This window comes from Micromys minutus (genome assembly GCF_963924665.1).
Source record: "Micromys minutus genome assembly, chromosome: 28".
NCBI lineage: Eukaryota > Metazoa > Chordata > Mammalia > Rodentia > Muridae > Micromys > Micromys minutus.
In genome coordinates, this window is record NC_137963.1 from 13,465,840 (window position 1) to 13,486,647 (window position 20,808).

Sequence of the window (20,808 nt, forward strand, 5' to 3'; positions counted from 1 at the left end):
AAGACCTTTCATCTGACAAAAAGGAAATGCTTAGTTGCAATCAGAGAAAATTTGCTGAATCAGCAAAATTGGAAAGCAAGGTCAATAAAAGCCAAATAACCAGAGCACTAAAGGAGATGTTGCCAGGGACACCCACCCCACCGCTAAGAGCAATGATAGCCAAGATAAAAACAAATTATCCAGAGAGCACAGGTTAGGGATTTGGACAGGCAAAGCAAACGTCTAAAGCTTGGTGTTCAGAATTGGTGAACATTTAATCTAACTCTCAACTTCATATCTGGAAAAAAACAATGTTCATGGAAGAAAAAAATAAGAAGAAAATACTTGTGGGCTTAGAGAATTGGTAGGCACTACCAGGGACAATAGGCTGAGCGTTGACTTCAGTCTGTATGTATTATTTTCTACCTCCATTTGTTCTATAAAAGAGTCACATCATGGTCATCTCATTCCCAGTGTATAGGTTAAAAAATTGAGACCAAATAGATAAAGCAGATTCTAACCACCCAAGATTCTCTAATCCCACAACAAGACAGAATTAAAATCTGGTCTGTCTGCCTACTTCCAGTCCTGTGGGCTTTGCCTTCTGCCTACTTCTTATCCTCTACATAGCTCTATGGAAGCCACTGGGGTGGCTGCTTCTCATTTGCAAGATACATATTTATTGTATACTGAGTGACAGTAATTAATGATCCATCTGAATCAAGGAAAAGTTGTTTAGTAAGCACACCAGGAGGAAAGAGGAAAATATAGCAGTGCCCTTTCACTGAACAAACTTCTCACTGTCACAAAGCTCCTGCCAGCAGACATGGGAAGGTTGAATGAGCAAGCCCTTTACTAAAAAATCACTGTTAGGCTAGGAGAAACCAAAGGAGCTTTCTCCTTGCTCACTATAGCACAACCCCCCTTCCCTTTACCAAGAGTAACTGTTTTACCTCTCCTGTTATGAATCAAGAGGTCTGCATCTTTTGGCAGATCATAAATCAGTTTTGGGAGTCTCGAGGACAAATACCGGGACTTTCAATCTTTAATATGAGACACGTTGAAAGTGGTGAATATTTCATGAAGTGGCTGTTGCATTTTAACACATCATTAGCAAGTCCTTCCCCTCCCCCATCGGTAAATTACTGTTATCCAAATTCAAGACTCTCATCCCTTTGAGTCAATTTTCCTTTCCTCCTACAAGAACCAGTTTATTAGATCACACATACAGCATACATACTCAGTAGACCACCCAGGCATGGTGGTTGAAGGAATCTTAGAGATACTATTACTGCCTGCCAGAAGACACCCTGATGCTCTGCCACGTGCTCACAGTAAAGAAAGGTATATATCTGTATTCTTTTTTTATACCCTGTCTTCCAACTTTTGAATATTTTCCTGACCCATTCTCTGACTCTGTATTCCTTTTGATTTCCTTTTAATACTGATGAATATTTATGAAATCCAGGCTGTTTCTCAAACACTTGCAAGGTGCTGGACACCTTCTGAAACATAGTATAAGTTGAAGGTTTGCCTCTTTCTTTCAGAATGCTTTATGGAAGGTCAAATGTATAACATTCATGGTTCCTTGTTGATAAAAGAGAAACTCAGTAGATAAATATAAAGGTCTTTAAAAAGTAGTTCTGGGAAGTGTTTCACAGCCTGTTACAATGTAGAATCTTATTTGTGTGGTTTACACAACATTTTTAAATAAAGCAATAATCCATAGGATACATGGTAGTTATAGATGACTGCCTGTTACCATGGTGACCTGTTTTCAATACCCAAACCCCATGTAGCCAAACAAAATAATTAAATGATTCCTGCAATGTTCCTCTGACCGCCACAATAAATAAAACAAACATAATGATAATTTTAAAAAATTCAAAATTTATATTTTGTAGAGATTGTGCTTGTAACCATATTTACTTGGGGGCTCAGAATTCTCTTCAGTAAAACAAGGATAACAGGGAGACTTGTATTTCTTGAGGCCAATTGAAATAAATCTACCTAGCCCCAGAGTTGATTTGTGGACTCTTACCAGTATCCTCGACTCTCAAATGTGATTTCTCAGTGTCTACTTGGTCCTAGCTTGTCCTCTTTCTTTCTTTTTTAATTTTCAAGGAGATTCAAAAGAAAAAAATGCTATGAAAAAGTAAAGGCTAAAACTGAAAAGTTCCTAAATCTTCCATGTTCAGTAATGCATATCCCTCACCATACTGTGAGAAGTTTGGATTAGGACAGGTGGAATCTCTCTGATTCCCCAAAAGATGTGAATGCGTAGATATCCATAGACAGGAAATTTGTTAAACATGGCGATGGTTAATTGCTCATAGGACTCATAGGATTGAGAACTTGGGTTGACTCTCCTCTAGGCAGAAGGCTAAGCCTGGGCAGTTTCTAAATTTTCTGAGATGAGTGTCACAGAATGATGACTCCACACACAGTTAAGTCACCAATTTGTCCTTTTTCAGTATAAGGATGAGTGATAGAACCTAAATCAAGTGCTTTAACATTGAGCTCCAGACCCAGCCATGAAAGTTTCTCAAAATAAGGTTGGAAAGGATTTGTGTGCATCATTGCCACAAAGAATCACTCCATCGAGAGTACTGTATCCCCTAGATTTATTTTTTTTTTACAGGATATATTTTTGGCATAACATCTGTCAACATTTTACAAGTATACCTTTGATGGAAAATAACAAATTTAACTTCAAAAACTTCACACCTTCAGAAATGCACTGAGCAGCCGTCATAAGTATCTAGTGGAACCTTCTGAAAAAACTGTTGTAGAATTCTGAACTTTGGAAAGAGAGAAGGTATGCTGAAATGAACTTAGCCAGCAGGAGGAGAAAGGTATGCTGTATTGACTGGTTTCACACAGACATGGCCAGGGAAGAAAACACAAGGGCACAGTAAATGCTTATATATATCCAAAGAAGGAAGCACACAAGAGCTAAAGAACAAGAACAGAGCAGAAGAGAAAGAAGAGAGCATGGGAGACGTGTGGACATGTAAACAAGCAAACAAAAGAGATAAACTGCAGGCAAATCACATTTTCCAAAATAGAAAATCAAAAGTTTCTTGAAGGAGTTGGAACCACAGATACAAAGAAGAAAGGCTGACTCATTGCACTGGAAATCATTTTAAATGTCTAGTTATACAATACATTTATGGTATCATACTATAAAGACATATATATATATATATATACATATATATATATATATAAAATCAGATAAGTAGGTATATTTTGAAAATAGGCCCTCTGTCATTACTTGGCTTTTTGTTTTGTTTTGTTTCCCTTATCAATTAACTACTGAGTAATATCTTTTTGTCCTTTGTGTCTGGGGTATAGAGCTGAGAGCTTTGGTTGAATGTGTTCAAAAATGAATAGGCAGAGGAGTAGGTAAGCAAAGAACTGAGTATGTGCATAAACTCTGTGTTGACTGCAGTACTCGGTGGATCCTGAACACTCTTTTATTAAGTCCGTTCCCAAACTAGCAAGTGGATCACTTTTACAGGAAAACAAGGGGAAGCAAGCAACAGCATGTGTAGAGGTAACGGATCAAAACTTGTTTCTTTTTGCTTCCAGGAGAATGCAGTTGTCATGAAGGTTACGCCCCTGACCCAGTCCACAGACATCTATGTGTTCGAAGTGACTGGGGTCAAAGTGAAGGGTGAGTGATGCAGGCCCTCTGGGTAGGGGAGTAGAGCACATATTCATTTAATTCCTGGTCTGGAATCTGCAGAGAATAAGAAACGGCATATCACGCAGTCCTAAATAAGCTCATCTTTAATAAACCTCATCCTGGAGGCTCTGGAAGAGGGGCTGGAAATATAATAAGAGCCAGAATTAGTGTATAACTACAATGCGTATCTTCCAGACACAACAGAATAGATATCCATGTGAAGTCATGGGAATTTTGATACTATGTAAAAGACCCGAGCAAGGTCAAGCAAGACCAAATAGCATCATGGAATGGGGAAAAGTGGGCATGAGGTCCCACCCATAACTGAGGAGATTTTACTGTGTTGAAAAATTCTGGTAGTTTTCTTAAAAGGTTTGATTCTTGGTAGGTCAGTTTCTCTCCGGGCCGGTCTCATACCCAAGAGTATTTGATCGCCACAAATTAAACATGATGTTAAATATAAATTAAAACACACTATATATACTATACACATACATTCATGCACACCATGCACACACACACACACACACAGCTGTGCTTACATCCCAGTGAAAAGTGAAGCTGATTTCTTCTGCAGAATCCCACTTCAGTATCTAGTTACACATGACCAAGGAAGCTTCTAGAGATGAAGCACCGATGCTTTACTAATACACCGAAGGAGAAAATAATCAATAGAGATGGTGAGGAGGCATTGGGTTTTTTAACATGCACTCGGAGAGATACAAGTGAACTTCATACAAGTGTTGAGTCCTTTGGAATGTATGAGACATTCCTTGAAAAGGTAGAGAGTCCCCTGGAGCAGTTACTTTTGTGAAATTTTATAGCTGCTGTTGAACAGATTGACTCCCACTTACTTCAGACTAATGCCATGTCTTGTCTTCTTGCTTTCCTTTTCCTGCCATGTTTCTTCAGACCTTGGCCTTACACAACCCTGGAGAGGGGCTATGATCTGGTGACAGGAGAGCAAGCCCCTGAAAAGATTCTCCGGTGAGTTCGCAGTCTTACTGGGATATGATACTGGGGAAAAAGAAAGGGTAGACAGAAGGTGTGTTTGTGCAGTCTTAGAATGTTGATCCAGAGTCCTGCTGAGTATTGAAGAACTCTCACTGGCACTGATACGGCATCATAGCCTGGTTGCTATGGGAATCTGACTCCTGTTTGTCTGGTTACTAGACTTACAGACACAGGTCCTTGAAACTAGAAAAGATTATTCTGTCTCTTCACTTAAAAATATTTTACAGCCCCTAAGTCTCTTCCTATTACCTCTACATACCAGCTCTATGAAACTGTGTGTAAAACTTCCTTTATGTAACCAGATAAAAGCACACAGTAAATTAAGTATCAGGGCCAGGGAAGGAAATGTTGATTTCAATTGATGTGGAGTCGACATTCTTACTGCTCCTCTGACTCTTTTTGGCACTCCTGCTGGGAACTGGGACTGCAGGCTAGCAGTACTGCAAAAATCTGTGTCTTCACAATGTCCACTTGTTACCCATGAGAAGATAACAAGGAGAACAATGCAGTGCAAGAGCTGAATGATGAATGAATTGAGAAGCAAACATCTGAATATGAGCAAATCTGGCTAATGTTGTGCCTTGGGGAATATAGAGAATTCAAGTTGGGTGGAAAGATGGGAAAATGCCCAATAAGGGAGGGGAAGAGGGTCCCCCTTGCTTTTACTCTTTGCTTCCCGGGGAGTTCCCCAATGGAAACTCTTACATTGCAGGTCTACTTTCAGCTTGGGCCAAGGCCTCTGGCTTCCGGTCAGCAAAAGCTTTGTGGTCCCACCAGTGGAGCTGTCAATCAACCCCCTGGCCAGCTGCAAGACTGATGTACTCGTCACAGAAGACCCTGCAGATGTCAGGTAGGGAAGTCATCTTTAAGACCCTGTATGGAGGACTTCTTGTAGCTGTGAATGTACTTCTATCTCAGAACCACAAGCACTCATATGAAGGAAAGAGTTCAGGAATGCTGAGAGCAGACTGGAAGATGTAAAAAATGTTTCCGAATCCATCTGTTCTTAAATTTTAAGATCACCTTCCATTGGTGTCCAACACTAGCTTGTATTCTATCCCCTATGGATCTCCTGCCAGGATTTGGTTTCGAAAAAAGAGAAGAAAAAAGAAAAAAAAAAAAACTATCTATGTCTGGTCCATTATCTCACTCACTGTGAGATTTACTATGAATCAGCTTATCATACACTCATCATTAATTGGCAGGATGTTGGAGAGTCTTGAACGTTTGAAAGGTGGGGTGTTTTCCACTCTGAGGATGACATTCTGGAACACCCACAGGATCTGAATTCCCAACCTGTCTAACCCTTTGATATTCATTCATGAAGTGAACCTGACTTATCTCTCCTTTCATTCCTTGTACCTGGTAAACATCTTCATTGCAGACTTACTCTCATTTCTTCTAATTAATGGCTTACACAATGATGGTGTCCCATTATGTGGTACACATCTCAAGGTCAAAGAAAATAACTTCCTTTGGTTTGTAATCCTCAGTATCTAGTACGTATTGGACATCTACTTACTATATGTTCATTGATTTCACTAAGTCGGGGCTCTTAGATCTGATCCTATTACAAGTTTGGATTTTTCTAATGTAGACTTAATTGGCTATCTCCAATTTGACTAAAGGAAGCCTTCTACAAATTATGATGGAACAATAAATGACCTCTAGTCTTAGTTATAAAGGCAGCTTGACTATGGATGGCGTCCTGATTTCTTAACTAATATGAAATCCTTATGCTGATGACTACCTGTGACTATTATCCTACCTCTAACAATTGACACAGCATCACTAGGAATGGAACTGTAGTGATAATTTTCTTGCTATCTTCTGAGAAATTTTTGAGATGCAGATTTCAAGATCAGCTACCTTCCCCCTGGAAGGATGAGACTAACATGCTTTTCCAGCCTAAGAATTTTTTTAGAACAATGGTCTTTTTTTAAAAAATGATACAGTATTGGGGCTGAAAAGATAGCTCAGCTGTTGCAAGCACCCACATTGTGTAATTTACAGATAGCTACTTAGAATTACAAATTCAGAGAAACCCAACATCCTCTAGGGACTTCAGAAGCACAGGCACTCATGTGCAAGTGCCAACACATATGTATACACAATTAATGTTTAGGAGAAATTTTAAAAACTAATTAAGGTAATAAATGATTAGCACTTATAAAATGCAGATGCAAGTTATTAAAAATTAAAGAACAAAAATATTTTTGAAACGATAAGCTGATTCATGATTTCTATCATTTTCATTTGTGTAAATGTAGAAGTTGTGGAGATGGAATTTGAGGAAAGCCTGTTAAAGACTCTGGGCATTGCATATAGCAAAAGTAGAACAAGGTGCATTGAACAGAACCGCTCTCAAGGAACTCTAATGACCTCAGTTTAAACCCTGTTAAAGGCATTCTGCTAGATTTCCACAAAGCTCTAGGGGGTTGACATTGTTCTTGGGATTTTAATGAAGATATACATGTCAGATGTTGCTGTGGGTGAGCAGTCCACTTTTACTATGTATGAAATATGATGCCACCAATTCTTACTTTCTATATTTCTAGGGTTTTGTCTGTAACATGAAGACAGTGTGCCCTCCCAATCAAGTATAAGAATAATAGTTCATACCCTCTGATGGTACCCTGTGTATTAGATCATTTACTGATGCAACTGTACTGCATCTTTATATCATCAGCACACATAGCTAGGCTGTTATTTAGATTTTTATATATAAACATTAAGCAGGCAGACAAAAGGTGAACTTAAGGCATTGATTGTGTTCTTTGGGAGTGATGAAGCCCATTGTTGGCCTTTAATCAGCAGGAGCAGACAAAGATTATAGTCTTCCATGTGCAGTGATTTGTACTAAGTTAGTGGAGTTTCCCAAGCTACATTAATAAACCTTGTTTGACATAGTATTTCCCAGGCATATCATGGGCATTTAAAGAATTAATAAGCTCCAGGCACGTGATGTGTTAGAAATGAATAAATAATAGATCATAATTATAGATAGCCAATATCACTGACATGCAATCACAGCAAAGAGAATAAAAGGACGCCTGTAGCAACTAGAGCACAGGAGAAGCAGAACTGCACATGCCATTAGATCCCAGGAGTGACTTTCAGGTGCGTTTCAGGTTTGGGCTGGGATTCCAAACCTGTGTTAAGCTTGAGGGGATAGTATGAGGCCTTTCACAGCCAGATGCAGAGCAGCTGTTCCATGGTGCTAGCTGGGTTTACTATAACTAATTTTAACAATGCAGTGGTCAGCAAAAAAAGCAACTGAATGTTTTACATGCTTATCACAGAAGTGTAAATTAGCCTGACACTGTAGGGATCTGTCAAGCAGTGTCTAATCATATAATCATAATGGTTGTACAGATGTATAACTCACTGATTACACTACTAAGTATACAGTGTATATATATTAGAAACATGAGTATGTATGTGACTAAATGTTTGTGTGTGTGTGTGTAATAGTACTTAAACACAAAATCTAGACACAAAAGAATACACATATTTTTATAATAATTTATACTATTAGGTTTAATAATTTGTAAAATACTCCGTATTACTTTGGGTGAGAAAAGTTTCATGAACAAGGCCAAGTAGGAGGGCGAGTGCTGATGAAGTTTGTCATGTTCATCAGAGCTGTACTTTCAGAAACACTTCCCACAAACATTCATCAAAGTACACATTGCTGTGACAACCTTTTATTTTAATTAAACATAAGGCAGGATGTTTAAAATCACGGACCTAAGAGCCCAACTGAAGGAGCCCAGTTCACACTTTCACTCCATCACCCTCTCGCATTCTAAGGTTCGGTTTACCCTTGGGGACATGGAAGACAGAAGAATTTCCACTTCGCTATTTGCTTGCTTTCTGTTTGTTTTTACTGTTTTGTTCTTTTAGTGCACAATAAAGAGAGAAGATTAAAGAGTCTAATAAAGTCCTGAACTTGACAATGATTAGCTCTGTAGAGACAATAATTATCATGCCTCCGCTGGCAGCATAGTGGATTTTCTCCTCTTTTACTTTGTAATTCTTTTCTCTTTCCCTTGCAAAAATAAAAGGAGCACCCAACTGATGCATCTTTTAAATCAGCAGTGTCTTGGCGTGGTGTGCAGGCACTAATCTTTGTGTAGTAAGATTTAGGGAAGAATTTAAATGAGTATGTGCAGTCTCCTGTGGTTTGCCAGGCCCGTGGCTGTAAGGCTATGGGCATGTCTATTGATTAAAGAACAAAACCATGTGTGGGTATTCAGAGGACGCTTTAAGAGAAAGGGAAGAACACATTGTTTTCAGAAGATAAAAAGAACATTGGTTATTAAGTGTAAATTGTAGCAAAGCCTTGGCTGGGAAGAATCTTAGGTGGATTTGAAAGATTTCAAGTCAGAGGGGTGAAGGGGCAAATGGGGAGAATTCTTTTCTATGGTCCTCCTATTTTCTAGCCTGTCCCAGCACGAGCTGCTGGCAATGAGAGTTTCAGTCCTGGAGACACTAATGATGCGGGCAACAAAGGTGGGGTGGCTAAATTTCATCTGAATCTTTTTCTGTTCTTAAGGAGAATGAAAACAGCTTGTACCTGGTGCCTCTTGTGTGCCAGGCATGGCGCCAAGCACCCTAGTGTCACAGACATGAATAAGGCTTACCTCTGCTTTCAGAAGTCTCACAGCTTAGCAAGGAGTGTGAAACAAGGGGCTGACTTGAGAGAGAAAATAAAAGTTCCTTGTGGAGAGGGAACAGAGGCAAACAACATTTCTTGCTGCAAACTGGGCCTTCCTCACAACTTCGCCATGACCTTGATCTTCTTAGAAGAAAAATGTGAGAATGGCTATTGTAGTTAGAATAATAGTCATCTACAAAGCCCAGCATTCAGAGCTCCTAGGTGATTTTTCTATCATCTCAATCAATGAAAATGAAATTGTGAAGTGCTGTTAATTTCTGAACAATGTTAAAGGAATAATGGGCATCAGAAATCAAGCTAATGTTGCACACTTGGTGATCATTCCACATTGAGTTCTTTCTGAATAGAATTAAGAATTTCTTCTTGTTCTTTTGCCCTTTCAATTCCAAGCCCTGAGAATTTATTGAACACCTATTATGTGAAGGGTAAAAGTCACAAACAAACAAAACAATGTACCCTCTGGTATTCAATCAGGATAGAAACTTCCAGACAGAAGAAAAATACAATGGTAGATATGGTCAGACATATCTAGCAACAGGTTAAAAGGGGATTTGCAACATGCAAATCTCTGAGTTAGATATCCAAGATGTCACTTGGTCACTTGAGAATCTATGATTACTTGGATACAACTTAGAAATGCCGATTCTTACAAATCATCTACAGTAGATTGTCAGTGACACTGAAAGGTATGAGTCCCTAATGTTTAACCATCATAAATACTGTTTGTTTTTATTTTTGTAAAGAGTTCTTTTTATATATGTTATTAAGACTCTTTAACATATCCTGAATTTCCTGGCTTATGGGTATGGCTGAGATAATCTTAACAAATGGTTTTATAAGAGAGAAGCAAAGGGTATTTGACACATACAGAAGATACAGTGTGAAAGAGTAAAATGTTGATGTGTTACAGTCATGAGCCAAGAAAACCAGTAGCCAATAGAAGCTACAGAACATAAAAGCAAGACCACACACATACACACACACACACACACACACACACACACACACACACACACACACACACACTGTCTCCACAAGATGGCTGACCTTGATTTTGCACCAGCAATAATGACTTAAGCTTTCTCCTTCTCAGTCAAGCCAACCCACTTTGTGTGACTTTTTTTCTACAGAAAACAGTTTCCACCTATAGAATCATGTATTATTTTGGAGATCAGCCCGCCAGTTGAATGGAGCAGGTTTTTGAATGATTCAGATACTCACTGAAGTTTGAACCCGAGTGTACCAGAAAATGAAACAGAACAGTTTTCTCTGCTCAACTAGAAAATAAAATATACAGGGGCTAGGACACTCTGCCTCCTAGTATGGTGGGTTATTATATCCTAAATGTTGCAAGTATGCATTAGTCCTATCTTTTTTTCATCTTTCCTTTCTGTTTTTAATCTTGGTTGCCTTCTCATGCACACTATTGTGATAAAAATCCGGTCTTACAACTTGAGACACTTTGGCACAGTAAAGAGATATATATTTCTCTGTATGCCTGACACTGCAGTACTAACCACAGCCACTCAGATAAGTCATGTCCCTTGCCCAAGGCCACAGCCAGTAAATGTCAAAATTAGGATTTGAATCCTGGAAACCTGGACCCTTTGAACCCATGTTCCTCATCTGTAGGCTTTGATGCTCCTGGCCAGTCACACAACTGTAGTCAGTGTTTCAGATAAATGTTTGCAGGGGCAAACTGCTTTTCCAACCTTGTCCTGAATGACAAGTTCACTCTGTAAACCAAAACATTAGAGAATTTAGCTGCATGTATTGTGATGACAAGTACTGTAGTCCCCAGGAAAAAGTCAGATCACGACCATGCCGAGTATGGGATATGGGACAAGAAAACATCGCAAGTTTCTTACCCATGAACAAAGGGCCTGAGGCCAGGGTTTTCACTTCAATCTGACAACAGTGGAGCAGGGAAAAAAAATATATGTGAGAAAGTCTCTGGGAGAATATAAGATGAAATTCTTGTGCTATTTTCTCCCACAGCTTTCTTTTCTGGGCTGTAGACCACATAGATGGAAGGCAGTGCCTTTAGTCACTATGTTCTATAAAGGTGAGCCACTCCTGCTAAGGAGAAATCTTAAGTGTATGCATCCTGGGTGCTTGCCTGTGTAGCAGACAATATGCTAGCTCAAAAATTATAAAAAATAGCATGTTAAGAAATGATGGACAGGGCATAGATTTTGTTAATCAACTATAAGCTGGTTGTGAGATCTGGGTCCAGAGCTTGGATTAAGTCAGTTTCCTGTTCTGAAAAACCCCGAGGGTAGAAACTAGTGGTCCCTTTCCTGTGATGATGCATATTGAGAAACTTGCATTTCACAGGATGTTCAGTTGATTCAGTGAGTGAGAAGAATACTTATCTATGTATATATGCATGCATACATGTACGTAACATCTGTCTATCTATTCATCTATCTGTATATAGATATATAGGTACATCATCCATGCATCTTGCATTTTAGATAGCATTTTGCTATAAACCCAGATGACTGCAAGTTTGTGATTGTCCTAATGTGACCTCCATAAGCTGCAATAACCAGCCTGCTTCCCCATGCCCAGCTGGTCCATTTTAAAAGTAATGTTGAAAAAGAATGAAACAACCCCAGAGTGAGATAGATCTGAGAGAAAAAGGATCTAGTTTATGGTTCAGAAAGAGCACAAACAGGATTTCCATGGGAGGTAAGGACATCAAGACATGTCATAGGTCAAAACAGGGCCGTGCAAGTCAAGACATTACATGAGGTTTGAAGGGATCCACACAGTACGTTCTGGTGGAAAGGCTTTAATACAGAGTTAATATCACTTGATAACCATGATAACTCTCTTTTATTGGAAGTATGCTTTCATCTTCAATTGATATTTTTATGTATTCTTCAAAGGCTTCATACATGTTACAATGTTCATCTACTATATCCACCTCACTACCTTCCTCTAGTTCCCTCCAGAACCACCCCTAGCACAGTGGTTCTTAACATGTGGATCACAGCCCTCTTCAGTGATCAAATGGCACTTTCAAAGGGGTTGTGTAAAAGCTATCATAAAACACGTACTTTTACATTATGATTTTTAATACTCTAGTACCCAATTTTTATTCGATAGTTTATGTATTCACATTTCAAAATATCCGTTTTTTTCTAGATACCCCCTTTCCCATCCCCCTCCCTTAATTCTATGAGGATGCTTCCCCTCCCACCCATGCACTCCTACCTCAACACCCTGGCATTCCCCTACACTGGAGAAATGAGCCTTCACAAAACCAAGGGCATAGATTCCTATTGATGACAGACAATGCCATCCTCTGCTACATACATGGCTAGAATCATTAGTCCCCATGTGTACTCTTTGTTTGGTAGTTTAGTCCCTGGAAGCTCTGGGGAGTCTGGTTGGTTTCTATTGTTGTTCTTCCTATGAGGTTACAAACCCCTTCAGCTTCTTCAGTCCTTTCTTTAACTCCTCCACTGGGGTCTCAGTGCTTGGAGATGTTTAGCTGCAAGCATCTTAATCTGTATCAGTAAAGTTCTGGCAGAGAATCTCAGGAGAGATCCATATCAGGCTCCTGTGAGCAAGCACTTCTTGGCATCAGCAAAAGTAACTGGATTTGGTGACTGCATATAGGATGGATCTCCAGATGGGGCAGTATCTAGATGAAGTTTCCTTCAGTCTCTGCTCCATTCTTTGTCCCTGTATGTTCTTCTGTGAGTATTTTGTTCCTCCTTCTAAGAAGGACTGAGGCATCCACATTTTGCACTTCCTTCTTGAGCTTCATATGGTCTGCAAATTATATCTTGAGTGTTCTAAGTTTTGGAGCTAATATCCACTTATCCGTGAGTGCATACCATGTGTATACTTTTGTGTCTCCATGATCTCCTCAGGATGATATGTTTTATTTCCATCCATTTGCCTAAGAATTTCATGAAGTCATTGTTTTTAAGGGCTGAGTAGTACCCCATTCTGTAAATGTACCACATTTTCTGTATTCATTCCTTTGTTGAAGGACATCTGGTTTTTCTTCCAGCTTCTGGATGTTATAAATAAAGTTGCTATGAACATGAAGTGTGTGTTTTTGTTAGATTTTGGAACATCATTTGATCAATAGGTTCCCCTGCACTCAGAGTTTAGGACTTCCTAGCCAAGTACATTTGAAGAGGCTTACATTATGTTACATGAAATCCCTTTCTTGGCCTATATCTAAAATTCAATCAGAAAGTAGTTGGTTACTCATAATCATTATGTCTGTACTGCATCAATGGGTACATCTCACTTAGCAGGTTGGTATGGTACCATTCTGGTTCAGACTATCTACCCCTTCTCTCTCCTATCAGTGTGCACAACACCCTATGACAATGTAAAACTATTCAGCAGACAGAAAGTTTGTTGATCAGCTTGTAGTTGGTTTCTCTCTTTCAACCAAAGTGATATGTGTTGTGATATGTTCTTCTCATCTAGTTATGGTGAGCAAGAAAGAGCAATGACTCTATCCTATCTTGATTTTGGTACTGCTGGACCTCCCAGAAATCCTGGGGAGGTAACCCATACCTGACAATACATTTTTATTTGCTGCCGGTTGAACCCATCATACTTTGGGAGAGAAACTATATTTATAGGCATGCATTTATACACAAGTTAAAAATATATTTCTGTTTTTGTTGTGAGGCTGCTATGGCACCATGGTGTTCTTAACCTCATGAAATACAAACTCAAGATGTCAGACTCCTCCCACCATTTATTCCTCCCTTACTGGTTCTACAGAAATTCTTTTCCTTTGATGGCAAGAGACCTTTAATAACAAACTTATGAGTTTACAACCCCAAGATTAAAGTATTATTTAAAGTAAGTAGTATACACCTTCATTGAAACAACATTGACTTAATTTCCAGCTCTACCACTAACTGGCTAACTTCAGCCAAATTAGTGAAGCCTTGTTAGCTCTTGTTTCTTATCTATGAGTGGGAATAACAATCACAGTCACAACTTTGAATTTTAATGAGACATAAACTACATCTTAATTGCCCTCTTGTGAATGACAATGCCCAGCATCTGGTCATTGTGTCATCTGTGTTTGGATGTGGCTAGACTTACAAGTGTAAATTCTGACTCTTTCCAAGCAGTGGGGTAGTTATTGTTTACTCCAGGTAAGAAAGTCAATGAATTAAGTTCTGTTCAGAAGATTACTTGAGCAGTAAGTCAGTATATGAACTCAGATTGTTAATCTAGTTCTCCATGCTGGCTGCCATAGATGCATATAAAGTCTCAGTATGATAGGGGGACAGGGATACTGGGTCTCCATCTTTGTCTTTACTGACCATTTGGTTATTGTGAGCAAATGTTCTTTCTTAGTTTTCATTTTTCATGTTTTAAGTTTTAAGGCAGGCATGCTTGTATATGTACAGGTACATGTGTATGGAAATACACCTCTATGTGTATGTGTGTAGAGGTCAGAAGACAACATGATGTGCAGTTCCTCAGAAGCCATTATCCTGTTTTTGAGACAGTCTTTCAATGACCTCTTCCTAACTGAGTAGGTGAGGCTGGCTGGACAAGGAGTGGGCACTGTGTGTCTGCACTCACCACGCTGCTGATGGCTTACTTTCTGTTTTTGTTTTGTTTGGGTTGAGTTTTTATTTTTGTTGTTGGTTTTATACTGAAAGGCCAAATGCAATTCCTTGTGCTGCCCCTCTAACTAAAGGCAAGCATCCTTTCTACAAGTGTAGAATAAAATATAAATGAGGGAAAGAGATTGTAAGTAAATTAGGAGTCCTTTTGACAATTAGCTTGGTTTATAGATTGTGGCATCTGGATTCGCCCTAGACCACCAGATTCCTCCTTAGTTTTGGACCATAAAATCTCCTCTTATAATAGTTTGTGTATAGGCCACCATACTTCCTACCACATGTATAAATTCTCTGCTCTTTTCCCCTCCTTTTCCACTGCCTGTCATTCAGCCAGGGAGCCTAGAGACACATATATTTTTCCCACTTTAGTTTAGCTATCATAATAAAAGTGAACTCTATTAAGATGAGTTTCTGCCCAGGCTCTGTAAATCTCTTCAAACACTTCACAGTGTGGGATTTCTGTTAGTCTTTGCCACAAGGGAAGCTGTACCATGCACCAATGGGCAGCCCAGGCGGAGGGCTCAAGGCACAGCCTCTGCTAAATGAAACTCAAAAGGAGACTTTAAAATATAAATTTTGAAGTGGCCCAAGTTGGATAAAGGGGAACCAGTTAGCTAAGCTTCCATCTTACATACAGGAAATGCTAAATTATTAAAATTTTAATAAATGTAATAATAAATATTTGATGTTGAATTATAGACAGCTTTGCAGCTACAGTGAAGCTGAAAAATGACTTGTTATATCTGCATTAGAAGTTAAATACTTTTCAAATGGGACTTGTGAGGCTGCTGGAAGACTCCACATCTTCAGACTAAAAGGAGACAGACATGAAAGTATATACACTAAGAAAGTACACTGGGCTGGTAGTGAGGATTTGAGGGAAGCTTATGATTATTACTTATTGCCAGGCCTATTTATTTATTTCCTGTGGATTAATATGTGGAAAAATAAGATTCCTGTTACTATGCATGGTTTTTGTGAGTGTTAGGTATCTAACTTAGGTTATCTTTCTTGCATAGCAAGTGCTTTCCTAATTGAACCATCTCCTTGAGCTCTAACCCTATTTTTAATTTTGTATTTAACTGATGAAAAAGTTGACATCCAAAGGACTTAAGCAGAACACTTGGAGGGAGGGCATTGGAAATGGAATGTAGATTTCTGACCTCAGATCAGCCCATTAAACTGTAAGACCTTTTTCCATGCAGAGCATTTTTTTGCTCGGTGTAACTCAGTGATTTTAGTTTCAGGAGAAAACTGCTTTGTTGGAATGACTTCAATGAGACTTACATTGAAATGTTGTCCTCGAAAAGGTGAGAGATAAGCTCACAAAGGAGATGAGACAGATTAAGGAATTATATACTAAGATTTCGTCTTTCTCCCTTGTTCTATTGTGATGGCTTTAGTCTCTCATACTATGGAAGCCATTTCTTCACATGATATACCACCTACCACCTTGAAGGAGAGTGGGGGTAATACTTATGTGTCATTACATATGTGTGCTTCTTGCCACAAAGGAATAACACTTTTCTTGCATGAAATAAGCATTGTAGAATTCCAGGGAAGGTATATTATTGGCCTAACATGTGTTAGAGTACCATTGGGTAAATCATTCCTTATGAAGTGACATGACCACAAAGTACAGACATTGACAAAGGAAGGACCAAGGAGACAGACATCCCATCCCAAGTCATCCGGTATCTCCCTTGTCTTCTTCATATCAGGCTATCTTATAGGTTGAACTAAATCAGAGACTGTAGATATCAGACTTCCCTCATGCCAACTTAGATAAATAAGAAGGCACTGGCTCAAATATTTATGTTGGGAAGATTTCTAAAACAAAAGTGAGGGCTTCTCATGTTCTATATCATGAGTTTATGATGCTGTTCTCTTGTCAGATGAAAAGAGATTATTGGTTACTAACGCACAATGAAGGAACAGTGTAGTGCTGGAAGTGTTAAAGATGAATTGACAGTAGAATTATCCTATTCAATGCTTTTTTTATTGATCTGTTATCTCAGGAGACATATTTAGCCAAAATTTGTTCTTGGTGTTAGTATATTTGCTGAGATAAATTTCTGGCTTGTAGCTCAGTTGAAGCCTTCTATGTAAGTGCACCCTCATTCTGTCTGACACAATCATCATCCCTCGTATTAAAAATGTACTCTAGGATAGAAATTACCCTCATGAAAGGAGTCTCAAGCATTGCCATGGTGTTCAGAGGTATGTGTAAACAATCTCAAACTCACAGAAGACAGAGACACTTTCCCCCATCCAACTGACCTCAGATGCATGTTCCTAGGTTCAAGAACAGATTCCTCTTTATACTTCTGTCCTAATCACTGCTATGAGGTATGTATTGGTTTCACAGAGTTTTCTAGATCTTTTAAACCCATCTTCATCGGAAACATTTTTAATTATGCAAATAGCAACTATTAATCAGTACGGACAAAAAGAAACCCTAAAATGAACAATTATTTTTTCATGTAAAGGCTACTTCCTGAGGCTGAGTGAACTGACACCTTTCCTTCAATGTATAGTATCCTTGCATGTCAGTAACAGAACTTCTGCATACACACTACAGAGGTGAGGAGGAACATAGGGAAGGATGTACACACACATATACATGCACACACACATCACGCATACAAACAGACACACACACAAAGAGAGGAAGACAGAGAGAGACAGACAGAGAAACAAAGAGAGACAAACAGAGACAGAGAGAGAGAAAAAACACAGAGAGAGACAGACAGACAGAGAGAGAGAGAGAGAGAGAGAGAGAGAGAGAGAGAGAGAGAGAGAGAGAACGACATCATTTGATGGAGGAATCCAGATATTTCAGTGAGCAGACTTGATCTCTCTCACCTACAGAAGAAATCAGTATGAAGGAGACACCCAGCAACAAAAAGATGGTGCAGTCAAATTGGAAGCATTTTCCTCTAAAGTTTTGGGAATGTTCTAAAACAACAATAACAACAACAACAACAACAACAAAGGATATACAGCATATTGTGACTAAATCTCTGACTGAGTCAGCTACAGGTATCAGTGAACTAAGATGTGGGCAAGGTTTGAAGAACACAGAGTGAAAATCCTCTGGGGCTTTGGCAGACAGTCGGGGGCACAACCAACTCACTGTGACCTTATAAGAAAGTGCGGAGAAGTTCTGCCTCGCTTAGTAAGAGAAGAAAATCCAATGGGAATCTAGATGAAGAAGCTCAATGAAGTAAGCCACTATTTTGAAGTTCAGGTCAGGGGAAGGCTGAGCTGAGAATAAATCTAGAGAAGCACTCAAGAGATCCATCTGTAATTCTGTCTTCCAAATACCTATCCTTTGCTCAATTTTCTCAAAGAGCATCCTTTCTTTCAATCCTTTTCTCTACACAGGGACAAATCAAATGCACAGATTTTGTAGTTTGAACCATTGCTGTTCTCTGCTTAGAACTATCTCCACTACACTCAAATCCAAATGCTTCAGAAGAAAAGTACAGACTATGTAAGGTGGCACATATTTCCCAATCTAGACCTGAGAGGCCATTGCTGTGGGTACCCCTTCTCTTCCCATGTTCCCTTTTGTTGTTTTCTCAAAATGACAAGCACTGTCCTAGACCCTTGCCCTCTCCAGTGTTGGCTCTGGACATGGCACTCACACTTTCCTCCCTTGCCCATGGCATACTCTTTTATACCCACAAGTTCTTCATCAGGGTCGCTTCTTCTGAGAAGCTTTTTGTGACTTTGACCTCCTGGCATCCTTGCCACATCCATGATTGCTTTGTTGACCTTTTCAAAATATCTCTTTCTAAATTAGTCTTCCATGCTCTAAGTACACCTAATTGTGTAGAATGAACCAACTCTAATCCTACCTGGAGATCTGTGTGATCCTGAACGCCATAGATCAAATATGAACTATTCAAAACATCACAAGCACTTCAGAGAAAAGCTCCAGAACATTTGATAGCTCTAATTTGATGTGGTGATTTTGATAGTGAGAAGATATTTTTATGTTACCAACAAGTATTTTTCTGCAGATACTCCTGGGTTGCCTCAAATTATCATCTGATCCCTTTGTGTATAAATAACCTGTTTCACAGTGTGTAGTCCACAGTAGTGCAGCAAGCTATGTTTGCTCATGTGATTTCACGTAGCAGCAGCACTTTGGAGCAAGTGGAATAAAAGTATATAGAATAAAATCTAAATGAGAAAAAAAATCCTTAGTTTGAAAAGTTTGAAATTTTTTATTTCTATAATTGAAGTGATTATACCAATGTTTCAGACAACAGCTTTCCCATGGGTGTTGATATGTTAATGAATGTGAAGAATTCTACATGCTCTGCCTTCCCCAATATTGCTACACTAGAAACAGGGTTTGGTGTCTCTATTTGTTGTGACACACTTCAAGCAATGCCATGTAATCCTTCAAGGTTCAGGGGCTAGGCAAATTGGACGAAGTATCAGAAAAAGTGGATTCCAATTCCAAAGACATCTTTCAAAGTACTTTCGTGAGTAGAGGGAAGTCCAAGTTGGAGCTGGCCTTTCTTCATTTAACTAACTGCTGAACTCCATATTCTCTCCATCCAAATTTTTAGAAGTTTTTGTGATACCTAGTATCATTTATAGAACAGCCATTTTGAATACTCCAGCACTGACTGACGTCATTGCAGGTAAGTGGCTCTGCAGTGTCATGTAGAATGGGCAGAGAAGTCAAAGAAAGCACCAAGGAATATATGTACTAAAATAAATGATATGGCAATGAATCTATTCCTTCAGTGCTATGAAAAATGAGCATGAGTATGTCTGTGTGTCTATGTTGTTGATACAGATTGCCCATAGTCTAGACCATCAGAACAATGTAGCCATTTCAGTCTGTGTTGAGACAGAGCTCACTCTTCACTATCTAACATGCTGGTTGCCCAGCTCTGCCACACAGTATCTAGACAATAATAATTGCATCCCCTTTATCTTTCTGCCTCAGTCTCCCCACTTGCAAAATGGAGCTAGCTGTGAGACTCTGGTGGAGAATCAAGTGAGACTATGGACAATGGTTTTTTGTGAGCCATTAGTTGTGACCATTGCAATGTTGTAACTATTTGACCTAAATCTGAGCCCCATGTCAGAGCTCTTGTCTGGCTATGCATGGATCCTTTTCAAGGGTAGGTTTCACTCATATTCTTTGTGTTCTATTGAGTCTTTATGTGTATTGTACATCATGACTGATGACCTAAAGTACAACTCAAAAATGCTTCAGAAAAAGATTTAAGAGTTGTGACACTTATTTTCAATAGTTGAATATGGGAGCATCTTAAGTGTTTGTCAGTCTAAACATTAATAAGTGAAATGTGGTACAAAAATATGGTGCCATATTATTCTCCCTGAAAAATGAAGGACATTGTGATTCATGTCATAATATGAATTAGCCTAGGGACATTATACTAAGTAACATAAGTAGTGACAAAGACAGGGATGCTGTAGATTCTACTTCTATGAGGAACACAAGTGCAAAATTGTAGAAACAGATAATAATCATTGTTACTTAAGGCTGGAAATAAAGAGGAATGGGGAGGTGCTGTTTGTGTTCTGTGTCTTGCGCAGGACAAAAAAAATGTTTCATTATCTGAGATTCTGATGAAGGACGGCAGTGTTAGTTCCATAATCTATTCTTCATACCCCTAAACATTCTACTTAAAAAATAAGATAGTGCATTGTATGTTATAGCAACTTTCTATAGCTTTAAAATAGACAAAAGAGAAAATAGAGGAGTTTGGGTCAGTGTATGAAAGTCCTTCCTAGATAAACCTACTGCACTATACCACACATCC

General features: G+C 38.9%; 1 protein-coding gene across 4 annotated transcripts in view; it reads left to right on the plus strand.

Moving 5' to 3' along the window:
• The window catches only part of ASTN2 (astrotactin 2), a gene marked incomplete at both ends in the record, with an annotated part of 945,572 nt that overhangs the window by 429,477 nt on the left and 495,287 nt on the right, over window positions 1–20,808 (plus strand). For 3 of the 4 annotated variants that reach the window (XM_080940102.1, XM_080940099.1, XM_080940101.1), the window contains 3 exons: window positions 3,574–3,658; window positions 4,583–4,657; window positions 5,397–5,534. In XM_080940102.1, coding sequence (XP_080796228.1) covers window positions 3,574–3,658; window positions 4,583–4,657; window positions 5,397–5,534 — 298 coding nt within the window. The remainder of the gene's footprint in view (window positions 1–3,573; window positions 3,659–4,582; window positions 4,658–5,396; window positions 5,535–20,808) is intronic. The other variant, XM_080940100.1, reaches the window with a different exon arrangement.